This window comes from Ischnura elegans, chromosome 8, assembly GCF_921293095.1.
Source record: "Ischnura elegans chromosome 8, ioIscEleg1.1, whole genome shotgun sequence".
Lineage (NCBI taxonomy): Eukaryota > Metazoa > Arthropoda > Insecta > Odonata > Coenagrionidae > Ischnura > Ischnura elegans.
Genome location: NC_060253.1, coordinates 6689218 through 6709305, shown reverse-complemented (window position 1 = coordinate 6709305; position 20088 = coordinate 6689218). Strand labels below are relative to the sequence as shown.

Genomic DNA, 20088 nt, shown 5'->3' with positions numbered 1-20088 from the left:
CGGGAGAAAATTAAAAATCTATTGAGTTGCCTTAAAGAACTTATTAACTCTGCGTTTCAGTGGGCCCCTAATAAAAAGAAACTCTTAACGCCCAAGCTCCTTCCTCCTTCCTAACCAGCTTTGGGATGATTTTCCTCAAATCGAAGGCAGGGTTAACTCTTTGATTCAGTCCATTTGTAGCCCCTCCTTGTGTTACGACCCCTCCGTTCTGAGTGTCACTCCCCTCTGTCGAACCTTGTGCCTACTTCCCCTCCTTCACTTCTGGAAAGAGCCAAAATAAAGCTCACTGATGTGGTGCGGTATATTGGTGGCTAGGCTTGATGATGGTGACTAAAATCCGATACGTGGTTTATTTAATAATTGCAGTGGAATGCTCGAGCAGAAATCTATCTTAGCACCTGAATTCTACTTCTCATGCTAAAAGCAAACTCCCATACGTATCATCTTCCTTTTTCTCCCCATCCCATCTCCCGTCTCAATTCTTCTCTGGCTCACTCACATCTCTGGTCTGAATTCTATTTTAATAATACCCTCGGGTTACTATGTTTCCCTTGCTTATGACATTTTCGTTGCATTATACTTCACGAACATTTGCTCAGCCTCCATCATTGGAGTGTAAATTTTTCTTAACTATCTGGTAGTGGGGAAAAAATATGACCTTTGCCTGTATTTATGAATTTATGAACATTGAACTAGAATACTATTTTTTGGCTTCTTCTGGATATAGTTCTCCTGAATTTCCTAAGCAAACGATTCCTTGATATCCCTTTGTATTTGACTTGACTTCCTCTCTTGAAGAAATTGTTAAAAATTATAATAACTTTCTCTGTAGAATGCAATTAAGGATGAAGAAAAAAATGTACTTGTTATTAAAGACTGAAAAAAGTAATCTGTGAAAGTATAATATGTGTACTTATAGCTAATTCCACATTCTTTTGCTGTGAACCACACAGGGTACTTTAGAAAACATGATGAAGTGTGCTGAAGATCAATGTCCTCATGTTCTATCTGATGAAAGAGTCCAAGGAGAAATACAAAGGACTTGCTTAGCAAAGAGTGCGATGCCAGCAGATTTTGTGCAAATGTGCGTTATGGAACAAACTGGAACAGAGATCATGAACAAAGTGAAGTAAGTAGAGGATTCATATTATTTTTTAAGCTTTTGCATGCCTTGCGACAAGAGTTGTTACTTGCAGTCTTTGCCTGGGGTGCCTTGTGGCAATTTACTTTCATTACCTACTTCTGGTATGGGGATTTTACATTGTAGGACTGAAAATTTGTGTGATTTAATTATATTTATAATGCCTAATTGGCAAGTATGATTTTAGTGACTAAAAACAGTCTGTTATAATTAGATCTTAAATTTAAATTTAAAGTTGAAAAGTGTTCTTTGTGATAAAACAGTAAATTTAAAAATATGGGAGCATTTCACTGGTATGTACTATAGAATATCTTTGAGACTGAAAAGGTTAGTTTTGATCTTCTTTTTAAAATGAAATTATGTACCTTGAAGAGGTGCAGGTAAATGTTTCATAGATACCTAATCTTATCTTGATTAACTGCTCAGCTGTAGTATTTTCTTTCCTGTAATTACACCTTGTGTATTTTCAGTGAATTGAATCTTGCTGTTGCGGCTCATGTATCTGATAGAATTACTGATGAAGTGATAGAGTCACTTTCCAGGTGCTACAAGTCTCTGGTAAATCCATATTACATTACTCTGAGCTTACATTTATTTCCATCCAATTTATTGTTCTTTGCTGCATTGTCTATGAAGATGACTCCTTTTTTAATGGCTTGGGAATTGGTTAATTGTGCCCAATGCTGGTGTACCATACATCTTTGTGGAGGCTAAAGGCTCTTAATTTGGCCTTTAATACCTTTAATTTTTGAATTTAGTTCTTAGAAGTAACTGCTTGAATGGTTAAATTTCATTGGCTTTTTGCTTGGATTATTGCTATGTTTTTTTTAAGGATTTTGCTCCAGAATATTAAATTCCAGGAGACTTATCTCAACTAGACTTCTTTCGAGTTAATTGGAAAAAATTGGGATGAGTTCACTTTGCCCTGATTAAGCGGCAATCCCCATTTATCCAAAGCATTCCATAAATATTTGTGCACAAATAATTGGCATTAAGAAAATGGACTGTCTGAGGATTAAAATGCAATTTTCTTCTGTTTTCTATTGGTTCAGCTACATTTATGAAAAATACTTGACGTAATTAAAAACATTTGCCGGAAAATGTGAGAGTGGATAAAAAAGTATGCAAATTTCTTTCATGAGTTTACAATTATATTCCTTGAGCTTTGCGACTAATCCTTTGACATGATTTTTTAGCATTGAGTAATTATTATTTCAGTTCATTTTTTATTACTTTGATTTTAACTTGTTGTGTTGGGCTCCTATTTTTAGATTGGTGATACTTCAAAGAAGCGCTCCTCGACTCCTGATGTGCTGCGCACGAGATCAAGGGTTGGTTCATCTGAATCATCGTCGTCATCCTCCAAAACGGAGCAAGGGAGTGGTGTGGGAGGAGGAGGAGGAGGAGGCACTATTGTTGGAGCATCCGATTACTCTAACACTGGGGATGATGTCAGCCAGAAATCAGATCAATCGCCAATGGTTAGTACGATACGTTTGGAGTTCCCATGATTCCCATGAGTTATATTTTTTGCAAGTAGGTTGACTGGTTCCAAAAATGATCATTTATGATTACAATCTGGTTTCTTGGTTAGTGATACGCAATACATGGAACACAATGCTTTGTATGTTATCTATTGCTTTCCGAATTCTTTATCTTAAATGATTAAATACGTAAAATGCTGGGAATTGGGTTTTCTGAAAATTAATTTTTTAGGAAAGCAAGTTATGAGATAATTATCACAAATTAAATTGTTGTGGTTTTTTACTTTTTCCTACAGAAAAGATTATTTTAATGAATGTGAAAGGTGGCCTTATTTTTTATTTTGAAACATACTCTTATATGCAATTACCTATTTACCATAGGTGCAGTAAAACCCCTATATTACTAATCTCCATATACATAGTGAAATTTTATGAGAACCTCCTTATTAAAAGTCATAGTTCCATTCCCAGGCTGCTACCATGATTAGTGCATGGAGGAAAACCTCCTGTAATGAACTTCTATAATTGTGAAACCTCCCATAACTACGCCACCCACAAGTCACAACCCACACATTTCCCCTGCCCTGGCAAATTTGTTTTTTGGAGATATTAATCTTAAACGTAACTCATTACTAATACATAGTTGCTGACATTTTCTTCATGCATGGGTTCTCTAGTCTTGCAGCTAATGGAATGATATGACTTTTTTTTCAAATTATATGACTTTTAACATGCTGGGATGTATCTTTTTATTACAACTAGCAGCAATTTTTTAAAATTAGTGTACCAGTATTGGAAGTAACTCCAATACATATTTTGTAAAATTTGGCAAACTTTTAAGGAGCTTACCTTTTAGCCATCAATTTGTTTGTCAGTTAGGATAAGTGATATGTTTAGGGTAATAATCAAGGCTGTAGCCAGAGAAAGATGGTTTATTTAGAGGAGGGAGTATTTCAGGGATGGAAGGGGCGTATTTCGGGGGTCTCTTTTGGAAAGGGCATACTGAAGACTCAAAAAATTTCGAGGGAGGCTTTGGACCATGTTGCCCCTCTACTGGCTATGGCCTTGAATATAGTTTTTAAATACATTGTTAACCAAACCCAATTACCTTGGATAACCCCCATATTTTTAACCACTGGTTAACTTCGTTGGTTGTGTTAAATACCAAATTTGATGCAAGATTCTGAATGCATCTCAAGTGTATAACCTGCATTTGTCAGTTGTATGCCTTGAAAATTTTAAATTAAGTATCAATTGCTAACACGTTCCAAAGTTTTTAGCATACTGATCTTTGAATTTGGTTATGAGCTTGGAAATCAGGGAAGAACCTCGGATAGGGGTGTTTGATTGGGCATCTAGGGATTGTCAGTTTGCAATATCAGGCTCTTGGGGTTGCTGAATTCTGCAGGTTGAGAACAATTACTTTAAGAGCTTAGTTTCTATAGTCAAACTAACAGATTACTTCAGAAAATTTAAAATTTTAACCATTTTAAATGAGTGATTTATTGATTTGCTTTTAGGCTTATTGTAAAATTGAAATTGATGAATTGATTAAGAATGGAAATAATATCCGTGGAACTGCATATTGTTTTTACTATTCATTATGGTTACTATGGTCCCTATCATGAATTTAAGCTTATTTCTGAATGAGAGAATGATTTTGCTATGTGGAAAATCACTTGCAATACAGTTAAGTATTGATGAGGAAGAAAATAGAGGAGGACTCACAGAAGTAAATTGTCTTCTGAATATCTACTTATTTTCCTCCAAGTGGCTGCTGTTGTTGATTAGTAGTCAATTTTATTTATCTTCAGCCTCCAAATTTCAAAGTTATAAAATATCACCATATATGTTTAGCCAACTCGTTCAATATAAATGAAAGATATAATTTCCTTGTAAGCTGTTGCTTAAAGCCTATTAGATGCTTACCCTAATTACAGGCTTAGCAAATGCCTCATAAAGGGTAGCACAGCTGTGGGTTCTGTATGTATTGTGCTCCTCTTAAATAGTTAAATATTTTCATTTAAGTCCTTAGATCACCCATTTTGTGCCTCTATGGTATTTTTTTAAATTGCTATTTTCCCATATGAGTGCATTTAAATTCTCCTCGCATATTACATATTATAGTGTAGCTCATCTTTTTGAGGAAAAAAAACTAGTGCAGAAGTTTTGCTTTTGCTAATATTAATGGTTAAGCTTATAATTGAGTAAATACCATCAGCTTTTATGAGTCCATTTGCTTTTTTATTGGTGGAGATGGTTGCTATACGTTAAGTATGGTAAGATCTGAATCATCTTGAAACTACATTGAAATTGTGGTTTATTTTTAAGGAAAGTCAATGTTCAGAAGGTTTTGATATTTATGCATAGAAAATTATTGTTTTCTGTGGTTAGATAAGGGATATGTATTTTAAGAATGAATTAATTTTTTGAGGCCTCATACAGGAGCAGTTTCATTCATTTTTTTCCATTTATAAATTATCATGAATTTTATTTCCATGTGATTGTGATCTTTACTTACAGCTGATGCGGAGTGTGTCATTTGAATGTATTAATGACAATTTTTTCTTATGCCATCATGTCTTCCTAGAAATTGGAATATTTGAATCTAGTAAGTACAATTCAAGTTTAGGAATTTTGCAGAAAGTAATCAAGAAGACTAACAATAACAAGCATGTTTCGTTCAACAACCACCAGAAATGGCATTGCTGTGTGCATGCAGGTTAATTTGTGTCAAAGGATATAGCACGAGCTGTTGCTGAGGCTTACTTTTGCAAGGCTTCAGTAAACCACGTATTATGTTTTGTTGTTTAATACCAATATTTTTTCCTTGATTTTGTGTTGCAATTTGTAGTGTTTCCTTTACTTTTGTTTTATAGATAATAAAAAATTGTTTTTGTAAATGATTAGTATTTATTATCAGTGAGTGTTAAATAGTTGTTATTGAAGCACTCTCAGAAAAATCATTTCAGTCCAAAAGCGTTTGTGATGGGATTTTTTATTCTATTTGGAGTACATATCTTGGAAAGAAAATGGTTTTGCCATGGGAAAAATGTTCTTGGATTGGGAATAGTCAAACCATAGACTTTTGGCTTTCAGGGCCGATATGATGGACAGATAACTAAATAGGGGAGTGTCCACGAACTGGGTCGCAGAAAATCAATGAAACTTTTTTTACTAGTAATCCATAAGATGCTGTTCACAAATCACCCCCAAGGAAATTTATACAACCAATAATTTTAACAGAAAAGGGATTAAAAATTGCAGCTGTAAAGATATTAATTTGAAATGGGATTTTTTAACGTGTTGACCGCCATGATGTTTTTAGTAGATATGTCCTCTGACACCATTGGTTTTTTTCATTCCGTTAACTATTCCCGGACCATGAAACATTAAATGTGATTTTGTACTTTACTTTAAAATAAATATTTATATTCTGATGCCACAACGATCATGGCACATATGTTAGCAAGAGATTCTGGTCACTCCGGCGTCAGAAATCCACTTTGAAACAGTCGCTCGGTCACTTTGACCGGCTTGGCGTGACGGGAGCCACTGGACTCCGCTCATTATGACCGGCATGGTGGTCAACGTGTTGAAAATGTCATATGTATTTGTTTAACCCTTTTGAGACGGCAGAGTTTTTGTCTTAGCATGACTGCTGTACTGAGCCCCAAGAGGCTCTTCTTTCTCGTGGTACAGAGCATTTGGAGGACATTCATTAAGAAGGGTCTCGCAGAACCTTTTTCGACCCTTCCCCGGTGGGACTCTGCATTATCTCGGGATCCAAGAGTAGTTGTGCTCCCTCCTTTCCAGGTTTACGACCATACCTGCGGCATTGGTTAGCGGTCAACTTATGTATTGCTTATTTGTTGCTTGCATGTAAATTGCAGACTCTGAATTGAATTCCTCATTTTTTTCTGAGCATTGTCAAATTTTAAGCGAAGTTCTAAGGTCAATATTAATGCATTTAATGTAGAAACAATTTCCATGTTGATGTTTATACATAACTCAAGATATAAGTTAATATTTATCGTAAAATTTCATTTAAAAATTGTAAACGCTGCTCAAAAGACAAATAATTCAATTCTTAGTTTATTTTCCTTGAGAATTGAACAAATATTTATTTGGAAAACTGACTGGATAAACAATTGTATGACCGCTGTCCCTTACCGCTGAGAGGGGTTATAAACGACGAGGGGTCCGGGTACCTGCTCCTGGATTCCGAGGGTAAACCCAAAACCCCGCAGCATTGGGTCCCGAGAAAAATACGACGTAAACCCACGACTGTCCTTATAGGGGGAGAGCTAGAAAACTGATATAGATGGCTTTCGTTCTCCTGGCCAGGAAAATCTCACACACAAATATACGGCTTTCGTCTCCGGGTCAGGAAATGTCCACACATGTATGTATGTCTTTAGTAGGGAAAAGGTTAAAATAGTATGTATTCACCATATTTACTCATAGAAGCCATGAACCTTTCGTTGGAAATGCCGGTGAAAAAAGTGGTGTGAGTGGCTTACACGAATCCTCAAAATTATGTTAGACCTCTAAAAATGCTAAGAAGTTTTTTCTCCTCACGAGCAGGCCCAAAAATGGGGGTGAGCGGGATATAAGAGGGCGTGGTGCCCACATGAGCAAATGCGGTATTCCCGTGTTGGAGGTGATTTGTGGACAGCGCCCAACGCATTGCAAATCTACAAAATTTCATTGAATTCTAAAACTCCTATCGTTGGACACTCCCCGTGTGTGTGTTATCCAGAGTCCTTGACTGAGAATAGTTCATCTTACTGATGCATGAAGAATGATTTTTTTAGTTTGTATTAGTACTTTTTTCAAATTCAATGCAACATAGGCACAGACTCTCTCTCGCTGAGAGATTATCTCCGGAATATCTATTTATGATTCTCAGAGTTAGAGGAGAAAAACGATGAAAAATCAAAACTTTAAAGCTGACAACAGAGCAGTGAATGCACGTGAATATTTATTATGCCACGTAGTTAGTCTTTTTGGACGGATCTGATTTTGGAGAGAAACCCATATGGTTTGCTGCTTTGAGCTAGTGCATTACAGTTATTTATAATTTCCCAAAGCTTAGTACCCTTAATATTTTTAAAAACTAATTATGAATGCTGGATTGCTCTAAGATTGTAGTTTAATACGCCTTTAACTTGCATTAAAGAATGAAAATCTTTCCTCAAATCAGGTTGTGAATTGGTGGAGGCCTTAATCATGCATCTAGGAAGTTATTTGTTAGTTTTTGTTGTGAGTAATTAGCAAGTGACAGGGTATATTTTTCATGTCTAAACACTCAATGTCTAAACACAATGGTTAGACAATAAATATTTGCATTGCATGTGATTTTCTGTTTGTCAATGTACATCACCACTTGTATTAATTAGTATTATTTGATGGATAAAATGTTTTTAAGAGAATGAATACAACATTACCTCCTCTTGTTTTTTTCTTTTATTCATTTGTATTGATTAATAACTCTGGGCATATCTTGTCAGTACATACCTTACGCTATAAGTTTTTATACTAAATGAGATCTTTATCGTCCATCATAAGCTATATGTACATAAACATTTTAATCTAGACTTATTAATAATAATTTTATTGTTCTATGTTTTAAATCTGATTTCTCTTTGAAAATAATTATTACAGTAAATTTTGGTAATAACACACACACTGGCATTGACAGGACATTTTTTCTGAAAAAAAGGTGATGGAAACAAAGCTTGGATAAGAGTTTTCCATCCAAAAGTAATACACTAGCACTGAGTCAATATTTCATCTAATAATAGGTCCTAGAAAGCTCTTCTAAGGGATTTCCTGTGAAAAAAGCAGCTCTGGATGTAGCGAATGTGTCAGGGGATTGAGTTGGTGTGGGGACTACATCCATTGTCGTTTTCCCACCCTGTGGGTCCGTGTTCAAATTGGCGGAGATTTTTACAGGATGCACAATTGGGTGCCTCGTTTTGCCACTTTTTTTTCGGAGCGAATCGTAATACCCGGAAACAGTTGGGTATCCGAGTGGGTATTACAGATATGATTTTTTTTCAAAATCAGTTAATATCTTCTGTTTGCCTTTTTGTCTTGAAATTTCAAAATTTTTATTTCATCAACTGATTTTGAAAAAAAAATCATATCTGTAATATGCACTCGGATACGCAACTTTTTCCGGGTATTACTATTCGCTCTGAAAAAAAAGTGGCAAAACAAGGCACCCTATTGTGCATCCTGTAAAAATATCCGCAGTTTGAACACGGACCCACAGGGTGGGAAAACGACAATGTAGTCACCACACCAACTCAATCCCCTGACACATTAGCTACATCCAGAGATTTTTTCACAGGAAAATCCCGAGAAGAGCTTTCTATAATAGGCAACTTTTGCTGGGTATTACGATTTGCTCCTAAAAAGTGGCAAAACGAGGGACACTAATGCACAATCCCTGCTTGATTGTGTTGTGGAGGGCACTTCAAGTGCAGCACTCTGTTAGTTGGATGGGACGTTAAGCTATTGCCCGCTTGGTGTCTGAAGAGCGTGTCCTCTCAGGGTTTCTCTTCTTCCTTTTTTCCCTTCTCACAAACGACCTTGGCTGTCAATCGCCACCTCCTCTAACAGGGGCGCAGCTAGGAATTAAGGCTGGGCGGGGGGTTAGGTGTAACTAACACCGGGGTGTGTTGGGGTATGGATAAGCGGTAGGTGCGAGATTAATAAATTGCAAAATTTTAAGATAAATGGTTCAAAACGGTGAGTTTTACAGCTTTCTGAGGGATATTTTATCATCCTTCCATTAGTAATATCAATCCAGTTAAGTACAATGGGTTAAACTTAAAAATTTCTCTGAGCTCTGGGGGGGGGGTTTATCCCCCAAAACCCCCCCTTGCTGAGCCACTGCCTCCAAATGCCATTAAATTCGAGTTAAGGTGTTGGAGGGCCACTGCCAGGGATGTGGGAGGTTCCCACTGAGCAAGGATGGGCGTTTGCAAGGGTGCAAAAAGGGTGGGGCGGTGTGGGGAGTAGTCTCAGCCCCTTGGTCTCCACTCGGGAGGGCTTGGAGGTTGTGTTGGGAAGGGCCTCTCAGTGGAGAAAGGAAAAACACTAATATGTATGTCATTACAAGCAACCCTCATTACAGAAAGGGGGTGACTTACGCAACCCACAATATTACATGAAGGTACATGCAAATAAACTAGTCTATGTTAACTTTTCATGAGATTCAAGACATTAGGCTGAAGTAATGGAATACATAGTTATAATTTTTACTAGAGATGGGTTGAATAGCAGATTTCTCGAATTCGAATATCGAATTCGAATAGTAAATCATTGCTCGAATATTCGAATACCTCGAATTTCGAATACCTCGAATACTAAACAATGAATGCTGGAATGTTTGACTTGGTTGCCTATGCAGCAGGCAACACAAGATTTTGGGGAGTAATTTTGATTAAAGGATTCGAACAGGAATTTAGCTGATTAATGGAGTATTTTAATTTTATGGAAACAATTGGGCATATAATTAATTCAACTAACATCGCCTTACCCCCACTCCTGCTGCCAAGTGCTAGATGACAATCTGAGGCATTTTGTAAAATACAAGCTCTTCTACTCCGGATTTTCTTTAATTATTTTCAGTCCATCTTTGGGAGTTCTCATGAGATAAGAAGATGAATTGGAATTGCTATCAGGGAGAAACCAAACATCCTGAGAAAGTATCCCTTCGTCTGGGACTGTAACTTAAAATATTTATAGCACCCCTCATAAATTGTAACTTGATATATATTTTCTGAAAAAATACCACATCACCTTCCAAGAAGCTCTGCTGCTCATATCGAGTTTCGCCAGAATGCTAAGTCTCCGTCGTATTTTGACATTTATTTCCTCGCGTAAAATGCTTAAATAAAGTCAGAAATGCGTCGGGTTTGGTCTTCTTCTTTTTTAAATTACGCGCACATTACTTATATTTCAGTCCAACAAAGGTGTAATATCAATTGCCGAAAGTCATAGTTAGACACCTTTTGGGCTAATAGGTGATTCATGCAGCAGTTGACCTCCAAAAACTGGAAACTTAGAAGCAGGTGGGCTGAAAAAGGTCAGTGGGTGAGAAAAGGGGGGGTGCGAAACATATTTCTTTTGTTCTCGTGTCACTTGATATTTTTTTCGAAGCTAAGGTCTTCGTAATATGACCCCTGCGCGAGCTGGGACCTTTTTTATTTCGGAGAAGAGGAAAGCTTCAGAGGGGGATAGCGGATCTTGGGAAATGCGCTAATGTCACTATCCCACGGTACTCATGCAGCAGTTGAGCTCCAGAAATGGGGAACTTCGAAGCAGGTAGGCAGAAAAAGATCAGAGGGTTAGAAAAGGGGGGTGTGAGACACGTCTTTATTGTTCTCGTGTAACTTGATATTTTTTCGAAGCTAAGGTCTTCGTAATACGACCGCTGCCCGAGGGAGGACCTATTGTTTGATTTTGGAGAAGATAAAAGCGTCAGAGTGGGTGAGACGAGTGCTGAATGGAGGGGGATAACAGATCGTGGGAAATGCGTCGATGTTACTATCCCACGGCACCTGAGTTTCCTGGTGGGGGAAACCGGGGATTTTCGGATTTTTTCACCCGGATCAATTTAGGTTCCCCACGTCGAACTCTTTTCACCGCTCTGACCCGCGAAACCGCGAATTTGATGTAGTTCGTCAACTTGCCTATAACGGCGCCGCATGCACTAAAAGACTAGCAAGGTCAGTAAAAGGATTTTACCGACCTTGAAGACTAGAGTTCTGTGCATTTTTCCGAGTCAACTACCAACGACGTACGTGCGACAGTGTACGACGCGAAATTCAAAGTATTCGAGGTATTCGAGGCGGTACTGTTCGCATAATTATTCGAGACCTCGAATATCGAATACTTTCTAGTATTCGAGGTATTCGAGTATTCGCGGATACTATTCGCACATCTCTAATTTTTACCTATGTAGTTATTTGAGTTTGTTTTGTTGCTGTGGTAGTTGACTGCAATTATTTGTCACATAAGGTATGTTTGAATATTTTTCACTCATAAAAGGGGGTATTTCTCTGTTTTGATGATCAATCTCGATATTACTGAGTACTTAGTACTTTGCCCTACGCAGAGGAAATGTACCTGGCACTTGTTTAGTGCTTCTCTACTTCTGTTTTTATTTGTTTGATGTGGAGTTATGTAAGATAAATCTTGTGTGGCTGATAATGCTCAAAATACAAATTGCAGATAATCGATTAAAATAATGGGTTATAGAATAGCTGTTGGTGGAAGAAAATTCTGCATTCTAATTCATTTTACAGTTCTACTTTGCAATCAAAGGATACATAGTAGTACCATTTTAAATTCAAATTATAATTTTTACCCTATAGTGTGTAATGAATCATTAATTTTGATTCATAGCCAGCAAAATTGTAAAATGAGTAGCATAGTTGGAGGGTGTATCCTCATCCATAGATTTTGGTTTTACATTAACCATTGTACACTTTATTACCAAAATTTGCTGTAGGTATTTTCCAAATTTTTCTTTTCTGAGACATTAAGAAGTCATTCAAGTTATGATCAAAATTTGTTTTTACGTGTTGAATCAAATTCATAATTGTTTGTAAGTACAATTTATCAGTATTTCTTTCTGTATTATGTATATCTAGAGTTATTCCATCATGAAGTCTTTTTAAGTAAGATTCTCCTGTCAATTTAAGTATCAGTTCGGTTTAAGGTATTTTATTTGAGAATTCCCTGAATTTCTCCTATATCTTCTCACGTAATTGTGGCCCAGAAGATGATAGAGAAATGAATAAGATTCATCATGTGGCATAATTTCAAGTGTGTTAGGCATCAAGTGTGAAACTGTAAATTAACCCCAATTTAATCCCTTAAAAAATATCTCTCTGTCTTATTGACACAGCTAATATGGTTGGCTTGAATGTAATTTTAATATTTTGTGAGTTTTATTTCATAAAAATACACTTAAATTTGTATAAAAATACTTTACCAACTACATAGCCCATTCTCTTTATAATGTTTTAAACAAAAAATATTACCTTTATGTTGTTACTGTTTTGTGTACGTAAGACTTTAAATCATGCTCATCCTTCCTGAGCAATGAGATTCTTGTCAATGTATTTTAACAGGCCACGCCACACTTGTCTACCAAACGCAAGAGTCTTCATGGTCGAAAGCTTCGTCCCAAGTCTGTGGTGGATAGTGTTGATGGCCTCTCTGCTGATGACATCCCTGATCTTCTGCCTTCTTCTCTTCCTAAATCTGCGGAGGGTAAGTTCATATTGCCATTGTATCCAATTGAAAATGCCTTATCGAATTCTTTGTGGATACTCATAGGGAATGAATGAATAATTTTCTAAGTGTATGATGTAAAGTTTTTTTCAGTTAATCAGTTGAGTGCTGAGTATCTGATGATTGATTAACCGTTTTTCATAGTATTGGTCTAACAGCCCCTTGTAATCCTCACTTTTATGACCCTTACCTTCACTGCCATTCCAAAGAAAAATAGCAGAAAAATTTGTCCTCCCTGAGAAACCCTCCACCCCCCATACATATCCTTCTTCAGAACCTTCCTCAAAAAAGTTTTGCTTCTGTACCCCCTTGCTTCCCAAACTTCCAAATATTCTCTTCCATGCAGACGGTGGTTGTGTTAAAGTCTGAAGATTTTCTATATTTTCTGCTCTTTGCTTGCGCAATAGGTTTTTATGGTGCAGGGAATCAAATTATGTCCATGGTAACATTGTATTATGTATGTTGATTCTAGTGAGTCATTCTCACTACTGTAGGATCCCTCCAAACAGCCAAAAATAACTGATGAACCGGAGTAATCTCTCCTCTTTCAATTTTGGCTCGTCTATCAAAAAAATTCTCATTAAATCATGAGGCGAAATAAAAGCTGAAAAGATTGATTGTGTGACGAGCACTGAGGTAGGGCAGGATTTGCTTTTAAAATTAAAAGTATTTTTCCGAAAACTGGGTTTGGGTCACATTGAAAATTCCATGGAGTTGGGATTTTTTGTGTTTATGAGGTATAAATGCTGGCACTATGAGGGCTCAAAACTATTACAGTAGAAGATTGACTATCCAGAACACAGAGGACCAGGATATTTGCAGAATTACGATTTTTATAGTGTTGAAATCACATTCCTTTCAGTGTTCAACTAACCATGCAACTACTGTAGTAACCAGGGTGATAATTGGGGAAAAAATGGCTGATAGCCTGGAATAAACTCCCCTCTATGAATTTCTCCTTATCTAACAAAAATATTCTTATAAAATTGTAGTTGGAGTGGAATGAATGTACCAGAAAGTTCTTCTTTGTTGCTCTCTTGTAAATGCAGTCCTTTGACTCACTGAGCATTTGTTTTGTCTTCGTGTAATGTCTCATTTTCCTACTCATAATCCCAACTCCATGTACTTTCTGTCTTAAATTTGATCTAATGGCGTTGAGTCATTCCTAACTCAACAGATGTTACCTTCTTGAACTTACCATACTGCTTGAACTGTCATGTACACAAGAGGCTTTTTAATGGCTCACATGGCTATCATTTTGCCTGGGCGGAAAAAATATCAAGTTTGCAAAATTTAGTGCAACATTCCGTTGGGCTCTTTCATTGTTTAGGCTGCCAGATTTACAGCCTTTTCTACTTAAGTCGATGTATAACTTTCATCATTGCCTGTTATTGGGTAGAGGAGGAGTTTTTCACAATGGAATTTCCTGAATGCTTTGTAGAATCAATGGACTCTGTGTCTGAGCTGCCGTCGGAAGCGGGCCTGGTGGGTGGAGGTGGGGTGAGGCGACTGCAGCACCTGGCCAAGGGACGACCCCGTCGCGCAAAGACGCGGGCCCCATCCCGCCCAATGCTGCCCCACAGAGACTCGCACATGAGCAGGTTTTCCCCCACCCCTGCCTCGTCGTCGGCATCGGCGTCGCCCGCTTCGTCCACCGACCTGCAGGTGATCCAAGACCTTGGGGAGGGGCTGGAGACGTTCTTCCGCCCGGGATCCGTTACCCCCACCACTCCTCTTGTCTCCCCCTCGTCGGACGACAATGGGTGAGAGAAAAATCCTTCAGAACTGTAAAGTTTTTGACCCTTTGATCTTTCCTAGCCCATCCTCTTGACAGTGGTGTCCATTAGCACTGGTTGTAGTGGAAAATATTGCTTATCTGCATTCCTGTACTTGTAACTAAAAAGCAACTGACTAATGTGGTGTTACTGACCGTTGGGTGGTAGCAGGCAGTGAGACTGACTGGTTAACATTGACTTGAGTAATTACTTTGGCCTCTTGGGAGACAGCACCAGATTTTTTGTTACTTACACTGGTGTAGCATCGAAATCTTGAACGATTATGTAACTGTCAGAGGAAGTTATGTACGGAGGAATTTGTGATAAAATTACTTGATTCATGAGCATGTTTTTTTATTGCTGACTGTTAACCTCTATCTTTACCCTGTTAATGTTGGTATTGTTTCCTTTTCCCTTAACTGGTGGCATCTTACAGATTGATGAGGTATTTATTTCATACATGTCATCAAATTTTGAAAGTTTTTTGAAGCTTTCCAGTTTTCACTTCTTTTTGTTTGTCATTAAGAGTTCCCCATTGAATGTATACATGAACCAAATTTTTATCGCTTGTGTGTTATTTCGACATCATGGTCAAGGTTAAAGACTCACTAAGATTGAAGAAGCTTTGCAGAATATGTAAAATTTATCAGTGAGTCTTCTGAAAAGGGTGATATTGGGCTTTTACTCAAGCCCACAGAGAAAAGGTAGTTGATGTCACAGAAATGGTCTTGACTATGTGAACCATGTGAGGATTATACCTAAATTCAAAGGATGATGTTTTTAATTTACAAAGCTTTGTTATTCCATTGCCATTTTGACAATGTATGGGATAGACCTGTGAGGTGCCATTTCCATAGCTATGGACTCATAGTTTTTGAAGTAGTCCTTCTCTTGGAGTAGATTGGAGTGTGGTCCTGGGCATCAGACTGTAGAAATATTGATGTAGTTTTATTTGACTAACAACTTTGCCTTGGTAATGACTTTTGAATGCTATGTCTTCATCTGACCGAGATCCCCTCACTCTTCCATGAGACATTAGACCCCTTTTACAATAACCTTTGGGTATGATGTATCTTTCGTGCATTAATTTGGCTGTAACTGAGTGATTGGTGATTGAGTGAAAAAGAAATGTGAGAGTTGTGGATGAAGTGGGAAGCCTGTCATATGCTTTAGTGAGGACCTAACCAAGGTTTTGAATGTATCTAAGCTGATATTTGCATAGAGATTAACTTGTGCTTTGATTGACGGTTTTCTATTGACCAATCAAGCTGATCACGGCTTACTCTTATTTGGAGCTGTCATGGTCTTCAATCAAATTTGTTTGATGATCTGGCTTTATTTGACAAACAAAATTTTTCATTGTTTTCAGTTGTTGGCATCTTTTGTTGGTTGAAATAAATCAGGTTCAAAGTGATATTGAAAGTTTCTCCAACTACTGTTTTAACATATGTCTTTCTTGCTGCTGAAAATGTTCTTATGATTTTTGAGCTGCTCTTCCATTTTTAAAGGAAAATTATGGAGCCATAGTTTTGCTTCTTCATGTTTATATTGTTTGTTCACTATTCACCCCATGTAAACATGAGGTCATCCTTTCATTTCAGCCTTTTGCTGTAAAAGGTGGTTGAGGGGGCCATGAATTTTGCTAATGGTGACAGTTAAGTCAGCAGTCAAAAGATTGTCCATAATGGTCTATGAATGAGTGTAGTTTTTCATCACTGTGTAGTAAAATATGTGTGGAGGCATGGTTGCAATTGTAACTAATAACATCAAAAGGCCCTGTACTTTTTTATGTTAACCTGTCGAAACATCTTTGCAATGGTAATTAACTTGGTTTGTAATGCATCGTTGCCTTTTTAGAGAAACTTATTTCCCATACACCCTCTATCTTTCTCTTATTAATTTTCTTTTAGAAAGGTGCACAGAAAATATTTTGATCTATTCTTATCTCTGTTTGGAGGAAAATGTCACTTTTCCTATTAATTCAGATGTTACTGTAGTTGTTATTTCATGGAAGTGTGCTCATAATCCAACTGAATTTTTAACTCTATACGCCACTTACACACTTGATTAAAGACATGAGTTTTTAAAAATCTATCCACTGGCGAACAGATATCTGATTGTATTGATACATCTCATTTTTGCCTTCTTTATTTTAATTAAATTGATCCTCCTACCCATTTTTAGTTTAAGAATTTTTTATTTTTATTTTATATTATGTACCATCATCCATCTCTTCTGTGTGTTCACTTCCACATCTATGCAGTGGTGAATTTATGCTCTGAACAGCTTGCTAAACTTTTCATATACGAGTATCTGCTTTTTAATTGGATACACCTCAGTCTTAGAGCCATTTTGATAATGTATTTCTTTGGCTTCCTTATTTTGTTGCAAGTAGCTTGCCTACACGGAAACCTGACGTCATAATGGTGGAGGTTTGTCACAGCTTGTACAAACTGCTTTCAAAAGATTTGGAATTGGGATTGTGTTTTTGTTTTTTTTGTTTTGGTTGTTATTTTGTTTTGCATTTCTTTTGTTTTCCTTGATTTGACGTTACTTTTTTCTCAGTGGAGAGGGAGAGGCAACCCACATTGACACGCACAACAAAAAGAAAGTGGATTGTTTTGTTTCCAGTTCGCACTTGTTTCCAACAGCTTCGCCCGCGTCGGCACCCCCAACAACAACCGCTGGGTCGACGGGGGATGGTAGCGATGAGATTGACGTGGGAGTCAAGGCAGGAGGGGTGGTGCAAAGAGAGGCTAGTCCCAAGGTGAAAGAGGATGGAGGTGCGGTGAAAAATCCCATTGGTGCGAGCGAAGGAGATGCCGGGGAAAAATCACTGCTCGGACGAAAGAGTGAGGATAAATCGGGCAGGTGTGTTTGAAAGAGCCATGACGATGGGGTGGCGGTGGTGGTGGTTGGAGGAAGTTGTGTGTATGTCTCTCACCAAAATTTTGGAAAAGGAGGAATTGTAAAAGGAGTTTAAACCAGCCTGTAGTAGCTGTGTTGCGGAAGAAATAGTTCCAAACTTTTCTGCATGTATTTAAATGTTTTTTTTGTCAGATTTGTGGTTTCACATGCATGGAGTGCACTGGAAACATGTAGTCTATGTATTTTTTTGAGAGAATGTTGAGATGATTGGAAGAAGTTAATCCATTGGGACCAAAGAATCCTCGGGACCAAAGGATTTTACATTTTTGACAGTAAAGTAGATGATTACATACCAGAGAGAAATTGGGTCTTGTAATTGGCCAATTGATGCCAAGGATAGTGATGTCATACTGCAATATTGACTAACTCGCATTCAGAATTTATTCAAATTTTTCAAGAGCTAACCTGAAAACTACATACTTGAAATGTGATGAGAAATTTGTTTACATCACAACTGGGGCAAATATTCAGGTTTTCTTCCTACAGTCAGTTTTCCTTTGAGAAATAGATGTGAAAATATTCAATCATTAAAGTTACAGTTACTTGTTTTGGTCACGAAGCTTGTTCCAAGTCAAAAAACATGATGTCACTTCCAGAAACTGGGGAAAATAAGTACATATACCCAGTGGATTCAGTTGGAATGCAGCCAAGCGGTCAAATGCAGTTCAAAAGTAGGGATTTTCTTTGGTTGAGGAATTAGGTATGATGGGACAATTCAACACTGAAGGAGGTTGGCCCGAGGAATGAAGCCTATGTCCTGGTCTCAGAAATTTCAAAGTATGCTCTTCTTATCATGCTTAATGGACTGGCAGCTACTAAAAAATTAACTTTCCATGCTAATTTGTATTTTTGTGAATTGTATTTGAAAATCCCCATTTTTTTTATAGATTCTGTAGGCTATACTTGGTTCTTACGAAAACTTTTGATCCATAATAGATTAAATATGTTGTTTTGATTAGTAACTGATATAATTTTTATTATTGCAGAAGAAACCATGATAAAAATATAACTTAGGCTTACCTCCGGCATACTTTTTGAGTTATTATCAAATGAATGCAATGTTGTGGTACGTATATCTATGTACACTTAAATCTTGTTACATGAAAATGGTGCTTCAGGCGATTCAAATAACAAATGAAGAAAAGGGTTAAAATGGGTTATAGTTAAATTTTTGGGGCACGTCAGGAGAAGTAAAGAAATTTTTGGCATTATGTAGAACTAATATTAGTGGGAATTATGACTTTTTATTAATTTTTGTGGTAATTCAGTGGCTGCATGTGAATGTTAGTGCATTCATTGGCATGGTTAATTTTGCTGTTGTCTGGGTTCATTATTGCTTTGTCTGTGTTATAGCTCATTGCTTTTTTACTGGCTCAAACTGCATCTACGGTGGCTCTGCTTTATTTTGAATTATACTAAATTGTGGTGTCTTATCATGGTGTCTTTGCAAGAAAATGTGGTACATATATCTATATTTTTTATATAATCCCACTGTCAAGCATTTTTTATTGTGTTTATTGCTGCATCGATACACAGTTTCATTTTTTAATAATCCAATGGTGTGCTCTCTTATATTTTTCTTAAATCTCTTTTGAAAATTCCAGTTTCCTTTCCATTCGGGCCCAGTGATATTCTCTGTGCTACATAATGTTGCAGTCATGATCTTGAAGTGCTTGAGATTACTTGATCAAGCCCTCAAGCCCATAGGGAAAAAATTGTTTTGAGGGAGATTTCACTTTGGGAGGGAAAATATTTGGGGGAGGATTCATTCAGAAGGGGCATGCTTCATCTCATAAGCATTTTTGGGGGTACATTTTAGTACCCCTGAACCCCCATTGCTTGTTACAGCATCTCAAAGTCTAACAGCAAGGAGGAAGAAATCCGAAGGGTTTCAATTCAGCTGCATTATTTGTTTTTAGAAATCCCAATTCAGGCAAATGGCAATGTTCAATTTTAACTGCATTTGAAAAAGGCCAGATTGGCGCCCATGCGATGCCACTCCACGTGACGTCACAGGGACCTAGATTCTATACAAGTAGATAGGAGTTTTACATCGTCTGAGATTACCAATGCATGCATGAGGCACAGAGCTCAGGGAAACATGTCTTAATAATCTCCTATTAAAACTGCCTATGGTCGGAAAGTTTCCTTCGTTTGATAAGGTATCAATAATCCTTAATTAAGCCAAGCGCTACCTGCTATCAGGGTTTCTCTGCTACCTGCCTGCAGCCTACATCAGCATCCTGCAGCTAGCGGTGCACATGTCCACACCCCAAGGTCACCTCACTTTGTGGCAGCGGGAACCAGAATGATGTCACACAGGCTTTTCCTGGCATTCATACTTAGCCATCACGTTTTCACACGCTTGAAATTTTTCACTTTTCATTCAATCGCGAAAAATAGATATTGTCATTTAAAAATCTAAAAGTGTGAAATGCGTGCT

At 37.4% G+C, this 20088-nt stretch overlaps 1 protein-coding gene across 6 annotated transcripts in view; it reads left to right on the top strand.

Moving 5' to 3' along the window:
* Nucleotides 1-20088, top strand: part of LOC124164382 (F-actin-uncapping protein LRRC16A) — a 201266-nt gene that overhangs the window by 159246 nt on the left and 21932 nt on the right. For 3 of the 6 annotated variants that reach the window (XM_046541694.1, XM_046541691.1, XM_046541696.1), the window contains 7 exons: nucleotides 954-1129; nucleotides 1612-1699; nucleotides 2413-2622; nucleotides 5216-5236; nucleotides 12780-12921; nucleotides 14384-14705; nucleotides 17283-17588. In XM_046541694.1, coding sequence (XP_046397650.1) covers nucleotides 954-1129; nucleotides 1612-1699; nucleotides 2413-2622; nucleotides 5216-5236; nucleotides 12780-12921; nucleotides 14384-14705; nucleotides 17283-17588 — 1265 coding nt within the window. The remainder of the gene's footprint in view (nucleotides 1-953; nucleotides 1130-1611; nucleotides 1700-2412; nucleotides 2623-5215; nucleotides 5237-12779; nucleotides 12922-14383; nucleotides 14706-17282; nucleotides 17589-20088) is intronic. The other 3 variants (XM_046541695.1, XM_046541692.1, XM_046541697.1) reach the window with 3 other exon arrangements.